Source organism: Pan troglodytes, chromosome 2, assembly GCF_028858775.2.
Source record: "Pan troglodytes isolate AG18354 chromosome 2, NHGRI_mPanTro3-v2.0_pri, whole genome shotgun sequence".
Lineage (NCBI taxonomy): Eukaryota > Metazoa > Chordata > Mammalia > Primates > Hominidae > Pan > Pan troglodytes.
Genome location: NC_086015.1, coordinates 53,571,416 through 53,590,809, shown reverse-complemented (window position 1 = coordinate 53,590,809; position 19,394 = coordinate 53,571,416). Strand labels below are relative to the sequence as shown.

The 19,394-nt window shown below is 52.1% G+C and overlaps 1 protein-coding gene across 3 annotated transcripts in view; it reads right to left on the bottom strand.

Annotated features, from left to right (window-relative positions):
- Positions 1-1,561, bottom strand: part of BSN (bassoon presynaptic cytomatrix protein) — a 118,954-nt gene extending 117,393 nt beyond the window's left edge. For 2 of the 3 annotated variants that reach the window (XM_016941099.4, XM_016941098.4), the window contains exon 1: positions 358-596. In XM_016941099.4, the coding sequence (XP_016796588.2) occupies positions 358-581 (224 nt within the window). In that variant the 5' untranslated portion in view covers positions 582-596. Of the gene's footprint in view, positions 1-357; positions 597-1,487 lie in introns of those variants that run through there. The other variant, XM_063805781.1, reaches the window with a different exon arrangement.
- Positions 1,562-19,394: the final 17,833 nt, after the last annotated feature.

Genomic DNA, 19,394 nt, shown 5'->3' with positions numbered 1-19,394 from the left:
GGAGAACGTTTTCCATCCCATTGCTCTCCTGTGCGGAGGGACCAGGTTAAGGTTACATAAGCCCCTCCTGAGCAGTCAGGCCCGAGCGTTGGGGAGAAGCGAATTTGGGGTTCGTGACGGAGTCACGGTCTGCAGACCCCGACTGACCCTGCGCTCGTCATCCTGCCACGCCAAGGCGGGGCAGCTGGAAAGGAAGGGCCGCTTCCCGCGACCACCCAGTTCACGCCAATCCGGCAGGGTTCAGAGTGCGGCCGGACGTCGAACCTCGCTGTCCACACTAGATCGCAGGATCCTGGGCCCGGGCCCCGGCCTCAGGCTGCAGCTCACCGCCCCCCGGGCGCCGAGACACGCGCTTACCTGCCCGGGCCAGGGCCGGGACCGGGGCCGGGGCCGGGGCCAGGGACCGGTGGTACCGCGGTCGACCGCGCTGCTCCCGCCGCGGGGAGCTGTCCGCCGCCGGCCGGTGCTGAAGGCGGCTTTCCTGCGCCGGGGCCGGGGCCGGGGCCCGGGCCGGGGCCGGCGCCGCCGGGCGGCAGCGGCCCGTCGCCAGCGCCGCCCTCCAGGCTGGCCTCGTTGCCCATGGCGGGCAGGCGGGCGGGCGGGGTCGGGGTCGCGCTGCGCCCGGGCCGGCGGCTCCCGGGCGGTGCTCACACTCTCGGCGCCGCCGCTGCCGCCGCCATCTCCCAGCTCGGCTGGCGCCGCCGCCTGCCGCTGCGCATGCGCGTCTCGCGCCCCCTTCCCTGCACACGCCCCCCTTCTCCTGTGCGCGCTCCCGCCAGCCTCGGGGTCGCTGGGAAACAGCCGTCGGCGCCCGCGCATGCGCTGTCCAGGGCCGACGCGGTTGTAGCATGCTGAGAAGGAGCCGGGCGGGGGCCGGCGGGGCTGCGAGGGCCCTGTGAGGAGGGGCACCTGCCACTAGAAGCGGCCTCTGGGACGTCGCGCTGAGCCCTGCTTTGGAGTCAGAGGGCTTTCCGCCTCGGTGAACTCGAGAGTAGCAACTCTCCTCCGGGTAACCGGAGTGCCACAGCGGGCAGGCGTCATAAGGACAGGCCTCGGAGAGGAGAGGGGCTACCCGAGAATGGCCTCAAAAGTATGCATAGGAGTTGGGAAGGCAGAGGAACAAGTGTATTCAGAGACGCAAGGTCGTAGAGGGAAGGAGAGGGAGGGTGCTGGGTGGTCGGGCCGGATTGTGAGGGTCTCTAAGGCCAGCTGGGGAGTGGAGCCTTTATCCAGATGGCGATGGGAACCATCTGGGATTCACACTGAGGAACTGGGAGTCTCAGGAAGCGCCCCGGGCACAGATGGAAGGTGTGACAGGGCTGTGTGAAGCCAGCTGGGAGGCCACCTCAGTCTGCCCTGGGAGAGTGACCTTGGGGATGGAAAAGAGGAGTTGATGGTTCTCAGGCCTGGAGCTGTCTCGACGCGGGGCCGCAGGTTGCCTCTGCATTACCCTGAGAGCTTTCCAAATTACTTCCCCGCTCACTCACATTTACAGCCGGTTTCTGCCCGCTACTCAGGATTGTCTGCCGTGGTGGCTTCTCACACAAGCCTGTACTTTCCTGTGGGAGAATATTTCCTAGGAGCCTATATTCCAGTTCATCTCTGACGTCATAAATCATGACTGTGTAGAAAGGCTTGAGTAACTTGAACCCATTTTACAAACCCATTCAATTCTCCTAATGTTGCGAAATATATCACATAGGGTGTTAGCAGTTCTAACTGAACCTAGAATAATCCAGGGATCCCAGTGAATGCTGATAGCCAGCCTGCTGGACAGACCGGTGGCTGTGTCAGTTCTTGTGAGGAGGGGTCAGGACCCTCCCTGGGCCTTCCCCTGTGCACTCCGAGCTGCTCCTCCCGACCTCTGGGATGGAGCAAGTAAGAGAAAGACGAAATGCAGAGCCCCCACTTCCTGATATTTTCTCCTGACTTCATACCTCCCGTTTTCACGCTAAACTGCCTGGCCCCTCTGGGATGACCTAGGATGAAGAGAGCCTCTCTTCCTGCAGATGATGGTCCTTGCTGTGTTTCCTCCTGTGCTGCAGGATGTTTGATACAGCTTCGTGAGTGGTGACTACATGTGCACATTTAGGCTCCAAAAGAGTCCGCATCTCAGCCCTGATAGGACCCTTGGCAACTGACTTAGGCTCACTGAGCCTCCATTTCCTGTTCTGCAAAGTTAGAATCTTAGTAGCTCCTCGAATATGGGGGATTGTAAGGGTAGAGTGGCTGATGTAGATATTTTATTTTTTATTCATTTTATTTTTTTTATTTTTATTTTTTGGAGACAGACTCTCGCTCTGTCACCCAGGCTGGAGTACAGTGGTGTGATCTCGGCTCACTGCAACCTCCACCTCCCGGATTCAAATGATTCTCCTGCCTCAGCCTCCCTAGTAGCTGGGATTACAGGTGCCCACCACCACACCTGGCTAGTTTTTGTATTTTTAGTAGAGATGGGATTTCACCATGTTGGCCAGGCTGGTCTTGAACTCCTGACCTCTGGTGATCCTCCCACCTCGGCCTCCCAAAGTGCTGGGATTACAGGCATGAGTCAATGCACCCAGCCTGATGTAGGTAAAACACCAGGACAAGTGCCTGGTATACATATGACAACTCTGTTATTAGTTGTCTGTCTCCCTGGTGATGGTCTGGGATGTGGCGGTCTTGTGCCATATATTTCCTCCTGGGGAAGAATATGCTCACAAACACTATGGGCAGGCCAGTGGCCTGACCTTGTCCCAACCCAGGCTGTTATAGCTTCACAGACCCCAGTCAGTGTGGGTTGGGCTACTTGAAACAGGGCAAAGGATGTTTATTTTTTTGTTTTTGTAGAAACCACAGGAGCTATGGCTTTCCACAGATTTAAATCAACATGCCTCTGGTTCCTGTGTGGTTAATTAGCTCTACCCAGCCTGCAGGCTTGGGGAGTTGCCCTCCTCAGAGTGGATTCCTGGCTGTTAGCAGACCTCCAGGGTCTTTGCTGCCCTGGTGACAAAGGGCACAGCACAGTGGACCCAGGAGACCTGAAAATGTGGGTTAGAGGTGCCCCTCCTCTCCTCTCAAACTCTCCCAGTTCTGTTTCCTTTGAGGAGCATCCCCAGGAACATGCCTGCCCTGTGTTCATTCACCCTTGACATTCAGCCCAGGGACTCTTGTGGACCATGGGATGGTATTGGCCTCTGGTTATCTGGGGCTCTGATTCAATCTCCCATTTTCATTCACTGTCCCAGAGGCTGTTTACCTCCTTTTGATCTAGACTGGGGCTCCTCAACAGCAGGACCTTGTCTGACTGGTCCTATCCCCTGGGCTGGCCTTCAGCAGGCCCTCTGGGGCTCATGGTTGTGCTGGCTTCTCCATGACGCTCTGAGCATTTCCCTCACCTGCGCTTCTAAAGGGCCCACCAATCACCAGGCTTAAAAGCACTCAGAGAGATCTTTGGCTTTAGCTGCTGAGCTAATAAGTAACAGGGAGAGTGCTGGGATTGCATCTGGTTTCTCCTCATGGAGGGGTTGTTGATGAGCTCTCTTCACTCATCCAGGAAAATTCACTAGGCTTGACTATCCTTTATGACAAATGAATAAACAAATCTTTCAGTTTATGCAAGCCAGCTGTGTGGTGTGTCAAGTATCATGTCCTCCTGGGTCCAACTGCTGCCCCACCAGGGACAGGATAGACCTAGAGACCCTGCAGGAGTTTCCCAGTCCCCTAAGCTTCACTTGCTGAAATATCTTCTTCCCACTTCAGCATAACATGTGACACATGGCAGCCATTTTGGAGATGGCCAGATGAGAGGACAATCAATCCACATGCCTAAATGGAACCAACAGACACGCGCCAGCTTGCTTCTCCAGCCTATGTTCTCAGACACTTGTAGAAGATCAGAGGGAAAATGGAATCAGAAAAAACAGCAACAACAACAAAAAGCCATCCAGGGCCATGCACAGTGGCTCGCTCCTGTAATCCCAACAGTTTGGGAGGCCAAGGCAGGTGGATTGCTTGAGCTCAGGAGTTTAAGACCAGCCTGGGCAACATGGCGAAACCCTTTCTCTACTAAATACAAAAACTAGCTGGGTGTGGTGGCATGCACCTGTAGTTCCAGCTACTCGGGAGGCTGAGGTGGGAGGATCACCTGAGCCTGGGAGGTTGAAGCTGCAGTGAGCTGTGATGGTGCCACTGCACTCCCACCTGGGTGACAGAGCAAGACCCTGTCTCAAAAAAACAAAACTAAACAAAAAAATCCATGTGGGAAAAGGCCCAATCAGAGCCAACTCACTGCTGGGATTAGTAGAAATGATTAGTCACCAGAAGGCAAATCGTGGAAGAATGAAGAGATGACAGGACCTCAGGAACTACACCCAGAGGTGTAGTGGTGCCGTAGGCAAAGCATCATGCCGGTCATCCCCAAGAAGGGGAGAAGGAGTAGAGCTCAGACTCTTCCCTGCTTCCCCATAAGTCCAGTTTACCCTGGGCTGATCCTTTCAGCATGGCAGCCTCCATGGGGAGGCACGAGATCCAAAGATGAAGATGTCTATGGGGGTGAAGAAGAATGGCAAACTTTGCAGGCAAGAGTAGGCATTAGAGAGATCAGAGGAGGAAGACAATAGAGAAGGATGACACAGGACAGGCTGTATCTAGAGGATATAATGCCATGGACTTTGGACTATTCCAGAGAGGCTGAGAGACCTGTCTCCTGCCTACAAGGCTCCTTGAACTCTGCACCCTTCTTTTTGCTAAAGTGCTGCTGAGGCCTGTCTCACTTCCCAATGAAAAGCAACTCAGGAAATTGGCTTCCTGCCCCACTCCTTCTTTGGGAGAGAGAAACAGAACTGAAGAGGAAGGAAGGAAGCCCAAAGAAACAGAGGCTTTCTTTCCTGGCTGAGATTTGTTGGCACTGCCCACTAACATAGAGAATAAGGTGGTTCCCTAAGCGAGCCTTAAGCTGGCATGAGGCTACAAACAAGTGATTGTATCTTCGTTCTGCTCAGCAGCCTACCTGGGCTGGCCTGGACAACCTCAATTGTATACTGAGGTCTTAAGCTGGCCATGGCCCTTGGTAAAGCAGGAGAAAGAAATAAGGCTGGAAGGTACAGAATTTGCTTGATGCCTTGCCTACATAATTCCTTTGCTGTTGCAACTGGCAACTCTTTGCTTGCATTATGTGAATAAAAGGCGGTAAAAAATTGTCAGAAATGTTTGCCACCAGCCTAACCCCACCGCCCATGCATTGCTCCCAAGAAAGCTAATTAAGGCCCATTGCTATTAGAGTTACATGATTCTGAAGGCTTGTTATGACAAGAAAAAATAATGAAGACATGGTTCCTCCAAGTCATAAGCATCCAAGTCAAAACATACTGCATCCCAGGCGAGTGTGGTGGCTCACGCCTGTAATCCCAGCACTTTGGGAGGCCAAGGCAGCCGGATCACGAGGTCAGGAGTTCGAGACCAGCCTGGCCAAGATGATGAAACCCCGTCTCTACTAAAAATACAAAAATTAGCCAGGCATGGTGGCGGGCGCCTGTACTCCCAGCTACTCAGGAAGCTGAGGCAGGAGAATCGCTTGAAACCGGGAGGCGGAGGTTGCAATGAACCGAGATCACACCACTGCACTGTACCCTGGGCGTCAGAGCAAGACTCCATCTCAAAAAAAAAAGAAAAAAACATCCTGCATCCCTTGTCCCTTTGTGTTCCCCTAGACAAGCCTCTGGGCTGGTGTTGCCTATCTCATGCATGCAGGCAGTCATCCTCCTTTGGCCAGTGCATACCTGACTCCTACTCAGTGCCAGGCCTGGAGAAGACTGTGAGACCTGCCCTTGAGGAGTCCTGTTTGCAGGAAGAGAGTGATAGGCACACAAATTATTTCCAATAAACAACAGAAAATGTCACCAGAATCTCTATTGTGATCATGTCCCCCACCCATGTCTGTTTCGTAGATTGGGGGAGAACAGGCCCGGGTGGAAAGTCATGCACTTATGCCCTCTCCTGACCAGCCCACATGTCCTACCCCAGCCAACAGTGGTTCAGGCATGACTCTGACTGCTCATGGGAAAGAGCAGCTTGCTCAGCCCCTCCATCAGACTCAGTTCTGCATGTCTTTAGGGAAGTCTCTCAGAGAGGTCCTTACCTCCCGACTCCTCTGTGGCTCTTCTACTGCAAACCCAAGGACACTTCTGAGAATCACCCTTTACCATCAGGCATCTCAGGCCACGGGACATAGCCACTTTCTCCACTGAGCTCTATCTCTGTCCTAATCAGAATGGATTGTAGTAGGGGCTTGTTTGTTCTATCATCTTTACCAAGTGCCCAGGGAGCTCCCAGAAGCCACTGGAAAAGCTTCTGCCTTCCAGGAAAGATAGAATGGGGTAGGGAATGAGTCCCTGATAGTGAAGCAAGAGCCTTGTGGCAAGGAGAAAGGTCCATAGTGCCAGACATGGTGGCTCATGCCTGTAATTCCAGTAATTTGGGAGGCTGAGGTGGGCAAATGGCTTGAGCCCAGGAGTTCAAGACCAGCCTAACAACATAGTGAAACCCATCTCTACAAAAAATACAAAATTAGCCAGGTGTGGTGGCATAAGCCTGTAGTCACAGCTACTCAGGAGGCTGAGGCGGGAGGATCACTTGAGACCGGCAGGCAGAGGTTGCAGCGAGCTGAGATCGTGCCACTGCACTCCAGCTTGGGCAATAGGGTGAGACTCTGTCTCACAAACAAAAAATTGGCACTTTTTGAGCTGTAGGATGAGGACAGCACTGTGCCAGGCCCACAGGATACAGCAGAAACCAAGACTGCTAAACGCTTCTGCCCTCACTGAGCTTGTGATCTCGAAGTCTGGTCTTTGCCTGTCTGCTGCTCAAACCAGGCCCTGAACCTGGAGGGCTTGACTTCTGGCCCTCAGTACAGGACCACTACCCTGCCCTATAGTGGTGGGTGTAGTCACAGCATCACCAGGCCAGGCCATGAGCACTAAAATCATACTCAGGCATCAGGGTTGTCTGAGGAGGACCCCTCTTGGCTCCTCCAGGTTCTGGGCTGGGTGGTAGCAGGTATCAGTCAGGTAGCCACATCTGGGTTACCACAGCTATGTATGTATTAAAAAACCCCTCCAGCTGGAAGGCCTGGCATGGACATCAGCTTTCTGAGAAGGCAGTCTTTCTGACAATGAGCTGACAGTACAGACTGAAAATTCCTTTTAAGGCTGGGCAAGGGACATCATCTGCTACCAAGGGAACAAGAAAGGTCACATATTCAGCTGAGATTCCAACCAGGCCCACCTTCCATCTCCAGCTCTGCTCCAGGGATCTTCTTGGGGCTCACAGGGTTGGCACATCCGTCTCCTAGCCCTGCATGATCATGAGCCTCTCTGAGGAGGATGGAGTTCCAGGAGTAAGCTCATGTGCTGCCTGAACCCAGGGCAGGGTTTGGGGCACAGTGATTGCTGAGTCAGAGCCACTGGGGTCACACTCAGTACCTCTTCAGCCTCTCATATGCATTCTAATCATTACTTTGGACACAGGAAGGCAGAGTTACCCCCTGCCCCAAGCATACCATGTGCTCCTCAAAGAAGCCCAGGAATACACATCTTCAGCATCCCCCAGGAAACTGTTAGGAAGATGCATAGGAAGAGAGCAAGAGACAGGAGGAAACTCAACAGCCAAACAGGTTTATTTACAGGAATAAGCCTGCGAGGCGTCCCAGTCAGGAGTCTGCCTGAGACCCTGATCGATTACAAGCTGAGGCTTTTATAATAAAGTTTCTACTGGGGAGGGGTTGGGGAAGTGCTGGCTGGCTGGGACTATTGCGGACTTTTCCAGCTGGGGGTAGATGTAGTTAGGGCCGTTATGCTCTGTTGAAGCTATAGGCAGGGTTGACATTTGCTTTGTTTCTGAGAACACAGTGGCCAAGGTTGTAAAATGGCATAACTATTGTTAGTCCTCATATTCTCCCCCTCTTTGTTTTAATTATCTCTTTGGATAGGGTTTTTAGCAGAGGGGTAGCTACTCGTTCTGACTGCTTCCTGCTGGTTTAGGGGTGATGGTGTGGGGGGAGGTAGCCTTCCTCTGGTGATGAAGTCACTCATTGTTTCTGTGGCAGGAATGCCGCCTTTATATGTCCCATTGTGGTGGCCTGAGCAATTGAAGTAACTCTTTCTAAAATGAACTTTTGAAAACAATTTAGTGGCCGGGCGCAGTGGCTCATGCCTGTAATCCCAGCACTTTGGGAGGCCGAGGCGGGTGGATCACGAGGTCAGGAGATCGAGACCATCCTGCTAACACGGAGAAACCCCATCTCTACTAAAAATACAAATAACTAGCCGGGCATGGTGGCAGGCGCCTGTAGTCCCAGCTACTTGGGAGGCTGAGGCAGGAGAATGGCGTGAACCCGGGAGACAGAGCTTGCAGTGAGCCAAGATCGGGCCACTGCACTCCAGCCTGGGGGACAGAGCAAGACTCCATCTCAAAAAAAAAAAACAAAAAGACAACAATTTATCAAGCAGGGTAAAAACAATGAAAGGACTGATGAAAGGGAGTACCCAAGGGAGGAAAGAACTGAAAAAGTCATTGGCGGGTTGTTTGCGTAGACGTTCTGCAATCTTTCTAAGTTTGGATATTCCTTCTTTTACCAATCTAGACTTGTTTGTAAAGAAACAGCATTCTTGGCTGGGCGCGGTGGCTCACGCCTGTAATCCCAGCATTTTGGGAGGCCGAGGCAGGCAGATCACCTGAGGTCGGGAGTTTGAGACCAGCCTGACCAACATGGAGAAACCCCATCTCTACTAAAAATACAAAATTAGCCCAGCGTGGTGGCTCATGCCTGTAATCCCAGCTACTTGGGAGGCTGAGGCAGGAGAATTGCTTGAACCCAGGAGGCAGAGGTTGTGGTGAGCCGAGATCATGCCATTGCACTCCAGCCTGGGCAACGAGCAAAACTTCGTCTCAAAAAAAAAAAAAAAAAAAACGGAAAGAAAAAGCATTCTTCTTGCAGGAAGAGGCATAGACCTCCCTTTTTTGCAGTGAGGATGTCTAGTCCCCTATGGTTTTGAAGTACTACTGCTGCAAGGGAGTTTATTTGATCTTGTATGTGATCCAGTTGAGTTGCTATTTCCATTAGTCCCTCTTTTAGTTGGCTAGACAGGGAAACTGAAAAAGCTATAAAGTTGTGGAACTAAAGCCTATTGCAGAAGAGATTCCGAGAGCAGCGAGGATTGGAATTACCTGGATTGCCCTTTTTGTTTTGGCGTGTGTGTGTGTGTGTGTGTGTGTGTGTGTGTGTGTGTGTGTGTAGTGGGAGGAGAAATTCTTGGTCTTTTGTGGCAACAGACAAGGGAGGCATAACTAAGCTAAAGTGCAAGTTCCAGTCCAATTAACAGACAGGCAGTTGTAGAAATTATGTCCACATGAGAAGAAATAAGGGCTGGAGGGGGCTACACAGGCAGCAACATCTGCTTGAAATAATATGTGGTAGTTTGAGGCATCCCGACCTGATCCTCCTTCCCATTCAAATGACACAAAAGAGGAAGCTAGGTGGTCATCGGTTAATAGTTGGAGAAGGGGGTAATGAGTTACCAAAGGTATTTCTGAGAATAGTCTGTGTTCAGATGAATCAAGAAAGAATTGGGTTGGACCCAGAAGGGAAAGAAGTTGGCATTTGGATTTTTCATGTCTACCATAGATATTGAATAAAGGCAATGTATTAGCTGGCCCTCACCCACTGCAAAAATCTGACCCTTGAGGCTGGGTGCAGTGGCTCACGCCTGTAATCCCAGCACTTTGGGAGACCGAGGTGGGTGAATCACTTGAGGTCAGGAGTTCAACCTAGCCAACGTGGTGAAACCCCATCTCTACTAAAAATACAAAAATTAGCCAGGAGTGGTAGTGGGTGCCTGTAATCCCAGTTACTTGGGAGGCTGAGGCAGGAGAATTGCTTGAACCTGGGAGGCGGAGGTTGCAGTGAGCCGAGATCTCACCACTGCACTCAAGTCTGGGCAGCAGAGCAAGACTCCGTGTCAAAAACAAAAAAAATCTGACCCTTGGTTACATTCATAAGCATTACTACATATAGGGACAGAAAATCTTAAGGGGTAAGAGGGCGTGGCTATGGCTGATGAGTTGGGTCACTGATGAGAATGGGTCACTTCCTCCTGTTGTAGAGGAGTAACTACAATCTGTTGTGTGAGAGAGAGAAAGAGGCAGGTTACAGTCCGAGCATTTTAAAGACCCTTCTGGAACTCTGTTTAAGGAGCAGGTGAAACATATAGGGGCCTGAGTAGTGAGTGGAGTGGTGGTTCCTATAGGTCCTGTAACCATGAGGTTTGGATAGGGGATAAAGTTGTTAGTTGTTTGAGAACGGCCTGACGCACCTTTTTGGCTATGGCTGTGGCAGGATCAGTACTTGGTTCCCAGAATGCAGATCCTAAGGTAGTTTTAGTAATGGTGAGGGTTGCCAAGGAATTGGTCCAAGCTTCTAAAGGTCCAGGGAGATAATGGTATATTGGGAACAAAGGGGGCATGCAGACCCAACAGAGTTCTGTGGAGCCTAAGTTGGCCTGTTTTAGTAAGTTGTAAGACAGCTGCAAGGTATGGTTTAAGTAAGGGGAAGAGTGGTACTAGAAGGAGACAAAGAACAAAAGAAAAAAAGGACATTTGAGATGGAGTGCAGTCTGCAAAAGTTTCCTGCAGCCATATCTCATAAAAGGAGGAGAAATAAATTATGGGGGGTGGGGGGAGCCTGGATACCAGGAAAGGTCTTCTACAAGGCAGCAAATAAAATTACTGAAAGAGTTGGTGGTTAAAGAATTGTGGGGAGTCAAGTGATCTTGAGTTTGGTGGGTCCTGTAAGAAAACAAGAAAATTGAGACAGGTTGGGATTAAGAGGAGGAGCCCTTTTAAGTTTTGAGAAATGTATCCAGGGAGCTATGCCCTTTAATTTTGCTGCAGTGGGGGGAATTGGTGGTTGTTAAAATGCCAGCTTTTAGTAATCTGGTGATGATGGGTTTTATTCCCTTAAGTCCAGCCTGACTGAGGGGATATTGGGGTTGTGAAACAATTTGGGAAGGGTCCTTAAGTTTTATTAGAAACAGCTGGTGGTATATGGCAACAGTGGGCTGAGAAGTGTCCCATACCATTGGGTTATCTCCTTGGATTGAAATTGTTGAGGACTGGGTTTGGGCTTCATTGTTTTCTGGCTGGCAAAGGAGCAAGTATGCAGGCACCTACGGTAAGGCATTCAATTGTAATGTGGCCCCAAATTTGTTGAGTATATCTCTTCTAATAAGGAGTGTAGGACACTGTGGAATTACTACAAATGAGTGAGTAAAGGCAGTATTGAATAAGGTGCAGTATAATGGAGGTGTTTGAGAGTGAGCGGTAGGGTGGCCATCAACCCCAACAACAGAAATAGAGGAACAATTTAGGGGTCCATAATACTCTGGAAGAACTGAGAAACTTGCCCCAGTATCCAATAAGAAGGAGACTGGCTTACCAGATGCCATCCCAATTACCCCGGGTTCTGGAGACTCACATGGCATGGGTACAAGCAATCCCAGGCACCGTCAGTCTTCAGCTGCTAGTGTCAACAAAGAGGAGAGGTGTCTCTGTGGTGGGTTTGGGGACTGACTGGAGGATGCTGTTGAATGGGAAGGGCATTCTTGTTGAGAGCAGTCCATTTTCCAGTGTCCCCATTTGCCACATATAGGGCAAGGCTTTGTTGGAGGCCATGGGTTTGGGCAAGCCTTTGCCCAGTGTCCCGGATTGCCACGTCAAAAACAGGTGCCGGGGCCCTGAGAAGGTGATTTCTCCTTGGAACCTCTCTGGAGGGCAATGGCCAGCATCTGGTATTTAATCTTAGCCTGTTTCTCCTTTGGCACTTTATATTCTTCCTCCCTGTTGTTGAAGACCTTGAAGGACAGATTTAAAAGGTCCCTTTGTGGGGTTTGGGGTCCCTCCTCTAGTTTTTGCAGCTGTTTCCTGATATCTGGTGCTGATTGTGAAATGCAATGTAAGTGAAGATAGGTTTGACCCTCTTGTGATTCAGGGTCTAATTTTGTGTATTTGAGCATAGTCTCTAATAACCTTGATAGGAAAAGAGCTGGATTTTCATTTGGGCCTTGGGTTATTTCTCTAATTTTTTCATAATTTACTACCTTATCGGCATGGGCACATTTTTCCATGCCAGCCACGAGACAAGTGACCATATGGTTATGGCATTGGATGCCAGGGTCCCCCTGTTGTTAAGTCCATTCGGGGTCGGCTAGGGGAACAGCAATGGCCGCAACAGGATTATGGACTGTATCCTGCTGATGAAGTGTGTCGGCATGGGCTTGAGCAGCTAGCCAAATATGCTCTTTCTCATCTGGGGTGAGAGTGGCTGACAGGATAACATAAATGTCATGCCAAGTAAGGTTATGTGACTGAGTAATATAAAGAAATTCCTTCTGGAAGTGGGATGGGCCAGTGGAAAAGGAGCCAAGGAGCCTCTTAACCTCCGACATGTCTGAGATTGAAAAGGGAACACGAACCCTGACTATGCCTTCTGCCCCAGCTACTTCGCAAAGGGGAAGGGTGGCCGGGGTCTGATTTTTTTTTTTTTTGAGACGGAGTTTCACTCTTGTTGCTCAGGCTGGAGTGCAATGGTGCAATCTTGGCTCACCGCAACCTCCACCTCCTGGGTTCAAGAGATTCTCCTGCCTCAACCTCCCAAGTTGCTTGGATTACAGGCATGTGCCACCACGCCCAGCTAATTTTGTATTTTTAGTAGAGACGGGGTTTCTCCATGTTGGTCAGGCTGGTCTTGAACTCCTGACCTCAGGTGATCTGCCCGCCTCGGCCTCCCAAAGTGCAGGGATTACAGGCATGAGCCACCGCACCCAGCCCTGATTGTTTTTTGAATGAGTGACAGGTGGATAGGGGAATGAGGGAGATGGCAATGGTGCTGGTGGCTCTTGGGGAGCCTGGGGCTGGAGATATGGTGGACATTCCTCAGCAGGGTTGAAATTCCTTTCAGGGGCTGAAGGGGAGGGGTGAAAAGGGGACTGGGAGTTTTCGTTTAGCAATAAAACTTGATGAGGGGAGCAAGACTGATAGAGGGAAAGTTTTGAGTGTAAATACATGAAATCTTGGATATAAGGGACCTCAGACCAGTTGCCATTTTGTTGTAAGAAATTGTTAAGATTGCTCGGGCTGGGCCGAGCACGGTGGCTCATGCCTGTAATCCCAGCACTTTGGGAGGCCGAAGTGGGCAGATCATGAGGTCAAGAGATCAAGACCATCCTGGCCAACACGGTGAATCCCCTTCTCTACTAAAAACACAAAAATTAGTTGGGCGTGGTGGCACGTGCCTGTAGCCCCAGCTACTTGGGAGGCTGAGGCAGGAGAATCGCTTGAACCTGGGAGGCAGAGGTTGCAGTGAGCCGAGATTGTGGAGTGCACTCCAGCCTGGTGACAGAGCGATACTCATCTCAAAAAAAAAAAAAGATTGTTTGGGCTGGGCATTGTGGCTCACGCCTGTAATCTCAACACTTTGGGAGGCCGAGGCGGGCAGATCACCTGAGGTCAGGAGTTTGAGACCAGCCTGGCCAACATGGCGAAACCCCATCTCTACTAAAAGTACAAAAAACTAGCTGGGTGTGGTGGTACACACCTGTAATCCCAGCTACTAGGGAGACTGAGGCAAGAGAATCTCTTGAACCTGGAAGGCAGAGGTTGCAGTGAGCTGAGATTGTACCACTGCACTCCAGCCTGGATGACAGAGTGAGACTCCGCCTCAAAAAAAAAAAGAAAAAGAAAAAAAAACGATTGCATTGAAGTTGGGGCTTGAAAGAGCCACTTTCCGGCCAGTAACTCAGTAACTGACATTATCCAGTTTGTACTGTGGCCAGGCCACGGTGCAGAAGAAAATTAACTGTTTAGGTTTTATAATGTCAGTAAGTCCCAACTGAACGTTGATTTTGTTGTTTTTGTTTTTGTTTTGTTTTGACAAGAGTTTCGCCCAGGCTAGAATGAAGTGGCGAGATCTCGGCTCACTGCAACCTCCACCTCCCGGGTTCAAGCGGTTCTTCTGCCCCAGCCTCTCGAGTAGCTGGGACTACAGGTGTGCACCACCACACCTGGCTAGTTTTTGCATTTTTAGTAGAGACGGGGTTTCACCATGTTGGCCAGGCTGGTCTTGAACTCCTAACCTCAGGTGATCCACCCGCCTTGGCCTCCCAAAGTGCTGGGATTACAGGCGTGAGCCGCTAGGCCCGGCCTCTCTCAAGACCTTTTGCAACGGAAGTGGGAAGTGATCCTAGACTACTGGCTCCAATTCCCTAGAAAGGGAGCTGGTCTGGCGTGAGCTCTGGACCATTTTGGCAGGCTCCAAACTTGGTTTTGCCCGGCTCCAAACTTGGTTTTGCCCTCTATAGCCTAAGGATGCGACACCATGCGGACAGAAGACAACAGCACCCTCAGCCCTGGCCCTGGCCAGCTCCCAACTGGATGTCCCTGCTGTTCCAATGCATGCCTAGAGCTGTGAAGACAGCTTTGGGAAAGGTGTTTCCTGGGGCTTCAGGGTACCCCCACTCAGGGAAAGAATAAGTCGCCAGCAGCCTCATCCCACGTCTGCTTCTAGTGCCAAGCAGGGGGACCCAATCACACAAGTGGAGGCACCTCATCTCCATCCAGTACCCTCCCAGATCTCACAGTACCCTATCAGGCTACCCCCTTTAGGCGGTGCCCTCAGGAGCTCTCTGGCTGGAGGAAGGAGAGACAGAGAGGCTCCTGCAAGCGCTGAGCTCTATCTATACCGTGTGCAGGTCCCGCGCTGGGCTCCGCGGGGCACGGGGCCTAGAGGCAGGCAAACGCTAAGGCGAGGGAGTACGCACAGGAGGGCTCCTTATTGGTTCCCCACCTCTGAATTCAAGGTTTGCTGACTGGGGTCTCGGTAGCGGAAGCCTGGGCCCCAGACTCGCCCCTCTTATTGCGTGCCCGCTTCCCTTGCCTAGGGAGAAGGGCACTGGCGAATCACAGGCTCCCCAGGTTGCAGCTACACTCGCCCCGATGCCCTCAGGGACTGTGCAGCAGTGGTGGAGAGAAGACAAGTCTAGTTACACCACCAGCTAGCGGCCGCGCTCGGACTGGCTCCCCGCGGTTGGGCTACTCGCGGGCTTCGCCCCGCCCGCCCGCCGGCCCCACGGCTTTAGCCCTGCCCACAGCCCCGCTCGGCCCCGCGCTGCCGGAGATTTTCGTCCACTCCAGAGCGGCCTCAGCTCGACCCACGGCCGGCCTCCGGAGGCTAGCGCTTTCCGGGAGCTGGCGGCGTTATTAGCCCCGCCCACAGCCCGACTCTTCAGCCCCGCCCACCGCTGGCGACTTAATCCTCTGGCGCCACCTCCTGGGAGGCCGCGGACACTGTCTCCCTCTTCGGCCCAGAGCTGCTCCTGGCAGTCCACTCTGCTGGGCTCACCTAGGGGGCATCTGGAGCCACTACCAAGGTTGGGAGCTCTCCCTATCCCCAGCCCGAACCTGCCCAAGGCCCTGCGTCTCGCCACACGGAGCCTTCACAGGGACATGGACAGAACAATTCGTCTGACCCGAACTGAGACTCTAGGATAATCGCCACCAAAACTGGGGGTAGTGGGGCTAACCAGGGCCCCAGCAACCCGGTCTTCATGCTGCCCATGCCCTAGGCTGTCCTTAGGAGGGCCCCTCCTGCAGGAGCACCCGAACTCCAGCTGATGGGAGCCCCCACTTTGAACCTCTTGCCGAACCTCCTCTAGATCTTCTAGGGTCCCCACAGGGAAATGGTACCCAGCATTTCTCCATAGGTGCTTCAAATAATTCTTTGCTGCTCTACAACAGGAACAGAATTTCATCATCAGAATTAAACCTGGCCGGGCACGGTAGCTCACGCCTATAATCCCAGCACTTTGGGAGGCCGAGGTGAGTGGATCACCTGAGGTCAGGAGTTCAACGCCAGCCTGGCCAACATGGTGAAACCTCGTCTCTACTAAAAATACAAAAATTAGCCGGCCGTGGTGGCGGATGCCTGTAATCCCAGCTACTCCAGAGGTTGAGGCAGGAGGATCGCTTGAATCCGGGAAGTGGAGGTTGCAGTGAGCCGAGATGGTGCCACTGCACTCCAGCCTGGCCGACAGAGCAAGACGCTGTCTCAAAATAATAATAGTAGTAGTAATAATAATAATAATAATAATAATAATAATAATAAAACCTAAAGTGTTTGGGTCACATTTAGAACTGAACACGCCTCACACTAGCCACAAGACCCAGACCAATAACTCCCTTGCCCTCTCTGGGCCTCAGTGACTTTGCCTCAAGGTAGTTGTGAGGAAGGTGAGCAAAACAGGGAAAGAGTCACCAATGGATTTGGATTTTTAAGATATTGAAATCCCAGGCCAGGCGCGGTGGCTCACGCCTGTAATCCCAGCACTTTGGGAGGCCAAGGCAGGCGGATCACAAGGTCAGGAGATCGAGACCATCCTGGCTAAAACGGTGAAACCCCGTCTGTACTAAAAATACAAAAAAATTAGCCAGGCGTGGTGGCGGGCACCTGTAGTCCCAGCTACTCGGGAGGCTGAGGCAGGAGAATGGCATGAACCCGGGAGGCGGAGCTTGCAGTGAGCTGAGATTGTGCCACTGCACCAGTCTGGGTGACAGAGCAAGACTCCATCTCAAAATAATAATAATAATAATAATAATAATAATACAAAAAATCAGCCAGGCGTGGTGGCACACACCTGTAGTCCCAGCTACTTGGGAGGCTGAGGCAGGTGAATCGCTTGAACCTGGGAGGCGGAGGTTGCAGTGAGCCAAGATGGCACCACTGCACTCCAGCCTGGGTGACAGAGCGAGACTCCGTCTCAAAAAAAAAAAAAAAAAAGGAAATCCCAGTGCTTTGGGAGGCCAAGGCGGGAGGATCACTTACTTGAGGTCAGGAGTTCGAAACCAGCCTAGCCAAGATGGCGAAACCCCATCTCTACTAAAAAAAATACAAAAATTAGCTGGGTGTGGTAGCACGTGCCTGTAGTCCTAGCTACTTGGGAGGCTGAGACGTGAGAATCACCTTAACCCGGGAGGCAGAGGTTGCAGTGAGCCAAAATCACGACACTGCACTCTAGCCTGGGCCACAGAGCAAGACTTTCAAAAAAAAAAGAAAAAAAGAAAAAAAGAAATAGGCCGGGTGCGGTGGCTCATGCCTATAATCCTAGGACTTTGGGAGGCTGAGGCGGGTGAACTGCCTGAGCTCAGGAGTTCGAGACCAGCCTGGGTCACATGGTGAAACCCCATCTCTACTAAAATACAAAAAATTAGCCAGGCGTGGCAGCATGCACCTGTAGTCCCAGCTACTCAGGAGGCTGAGGCAGGAGAATTGCTAGAACCCAGGAGGCGGAGGTTGCAGTGAGCTGAGATTGTGCCACTGCACTCCAGCCTGGGCGAGAGAGCAAGACTCAGTCTCTAAAAAAAAAAAAAGAAAAGAAATAGAGAAATGAAGCTCACTCTCGAAAGACTGATGCTTGAATTGGGCCTTCTTTGCTTTAGGGGAGCTAGGAAAGGGCCTCTCCTAGGAGCTTGTTCAACCTGTGGGCAACAAGGGGAGGCGGGGCTGTGGGCTACAATGAGGTAAGTAGTGTGGAGCCTCCAGCCCCCCCAAGACTGGTGGTATTCTTTTTTTTTTTTTAGACAGAGTCTCGGCGTCTCGCTCTGTTGCCCAGGCTGGAGTGCACTGCAGTGGTGCAATCTCAGCTCACTTGCAAGCTCCACCTCCGTGGTTCATGCCATTCTCTTGCCTCAGCCTCCCGAGTAGCTGGGACTACAAGCGCCCACCACCACGCTCAGCTAACTTTTTTATATTTTTTAGTAGAGACGGTTTCACCATGTTGGCCAGGATGGTCTCATCTCCGGACCTCGTGATCCGCCTGCCTCGGCCTCCCAAAGTGCTTGGGATTACAGGCGTGAGCCACTGCGCCCGGTCCCAAACTGGTGGTAGTATTCTAGAGGCCAGGCTGGCCTAGACACACCACAAGATTTTCCAGCTAACAGCCCTTATCCCAAGACTAGCTCAAAGATCTAGGCCTAAGGCAGTGCCTTTATGACAAGAGAAAATGCAGATTCCTCTAGCATTTTCTAGAGACCAGCACTGTCTCCAAGCCAGGCCAGAGTCATTCCAAGTCAGAGGAATGTGGGAAGGCAGATTCCTGTAGGTCTGATGTTCCTTCTTTCCTACTCTCCTGTCTACGACCCTCTAACCCCAGCTTAAAAGACCTGAGCAGTCCTCATCCAAATCAAGGAACAGGGATCTGGCAGGAGTGCCAGGGGTCAAGGGTCTGCTGGGCTAAACAGCGGATACTACCCCATCCCCCAAAAGAGGCAGGGCAGAGCTGAGGCCAGAGGTCCTTCTGGCCTTAATGTTCTCTGCCAAGACCAAGTATTCCCTTACTTGAATTCAGAACAGTGAGTCCACTCATTACCCAGTGGCTTCAGGTTAGATGTTAAGCAAAAGTTCCTGAGGTCAAGAGAGTAACGACGGGGTAATTTTCTGGGCCCCTGCTGCTAGGCCTAGGGAGTGAAGTGTGTGCTGGGGACAGCCTTTCCTGGCACTTAGCATGGTGCACATTCAGGTCCTAACTCCAAGTAGTTGTTGGACCTTCAACAACCCCCCACCCTGGGAATCAGCTCTTATCTGCAATATCGGACCAGCCTCTGTGGGTCTTTGAGCAGAGGAGCAGGGGTCATGGTAAGGAGCCAGTGATGGCAGAGTTGAGCCCAGAAGAGGCACCAGTTGTTCTGTGACCAATCACTCGATTCTGCCCCTTTGCCCCTTGAAACACAGCTGCTGCATCTCCTGCCGCCCACACTCCGAGCAGTGTCCTAGGACAACCCATCTGCCCCTTCCTGGGCACTGAGTCATGATCAGCCTACCCAGCTGGCCTGTCCATCCCAAGCCAGGGACTGAAGGTCACCCCCCAACCCCCAGAACCTAGAGGCCAACCAAGGCAGAGCAGCCTGGCCAGAAACCATTGTTCCCACCCCAAGGCCAACACAAACCTGCCTTGAGACTACCTGGGAGACTAGCCAGTCCCAAGCCCACAAGACAATGCGGGCAGGAGGTGGGGTAGAGCTGCAGCCAGAGGTATCCCTAGGTCCCCATCTTCACAGAGACCTGGCCTGAAGGACCCCTACCCAGGAGGTACAGGGGCTGACACACTCTGGGGCAGAAAACCCGTGACACTTTCCCACCATCCTCCTTCCCAGCCAGTCTCACTGGGTTCTCTGCTATCCCCCACCCCTTACAGAGGAGGAACTGAGGATGTAGGAGACTTGTCTTAGCTGACTCACAGGCAGAAGAGGGGTGAAGGGGGCATTACATGTTGGCAGAGTTTCTGGAGTGCACACCCAGCCCTCCCAGC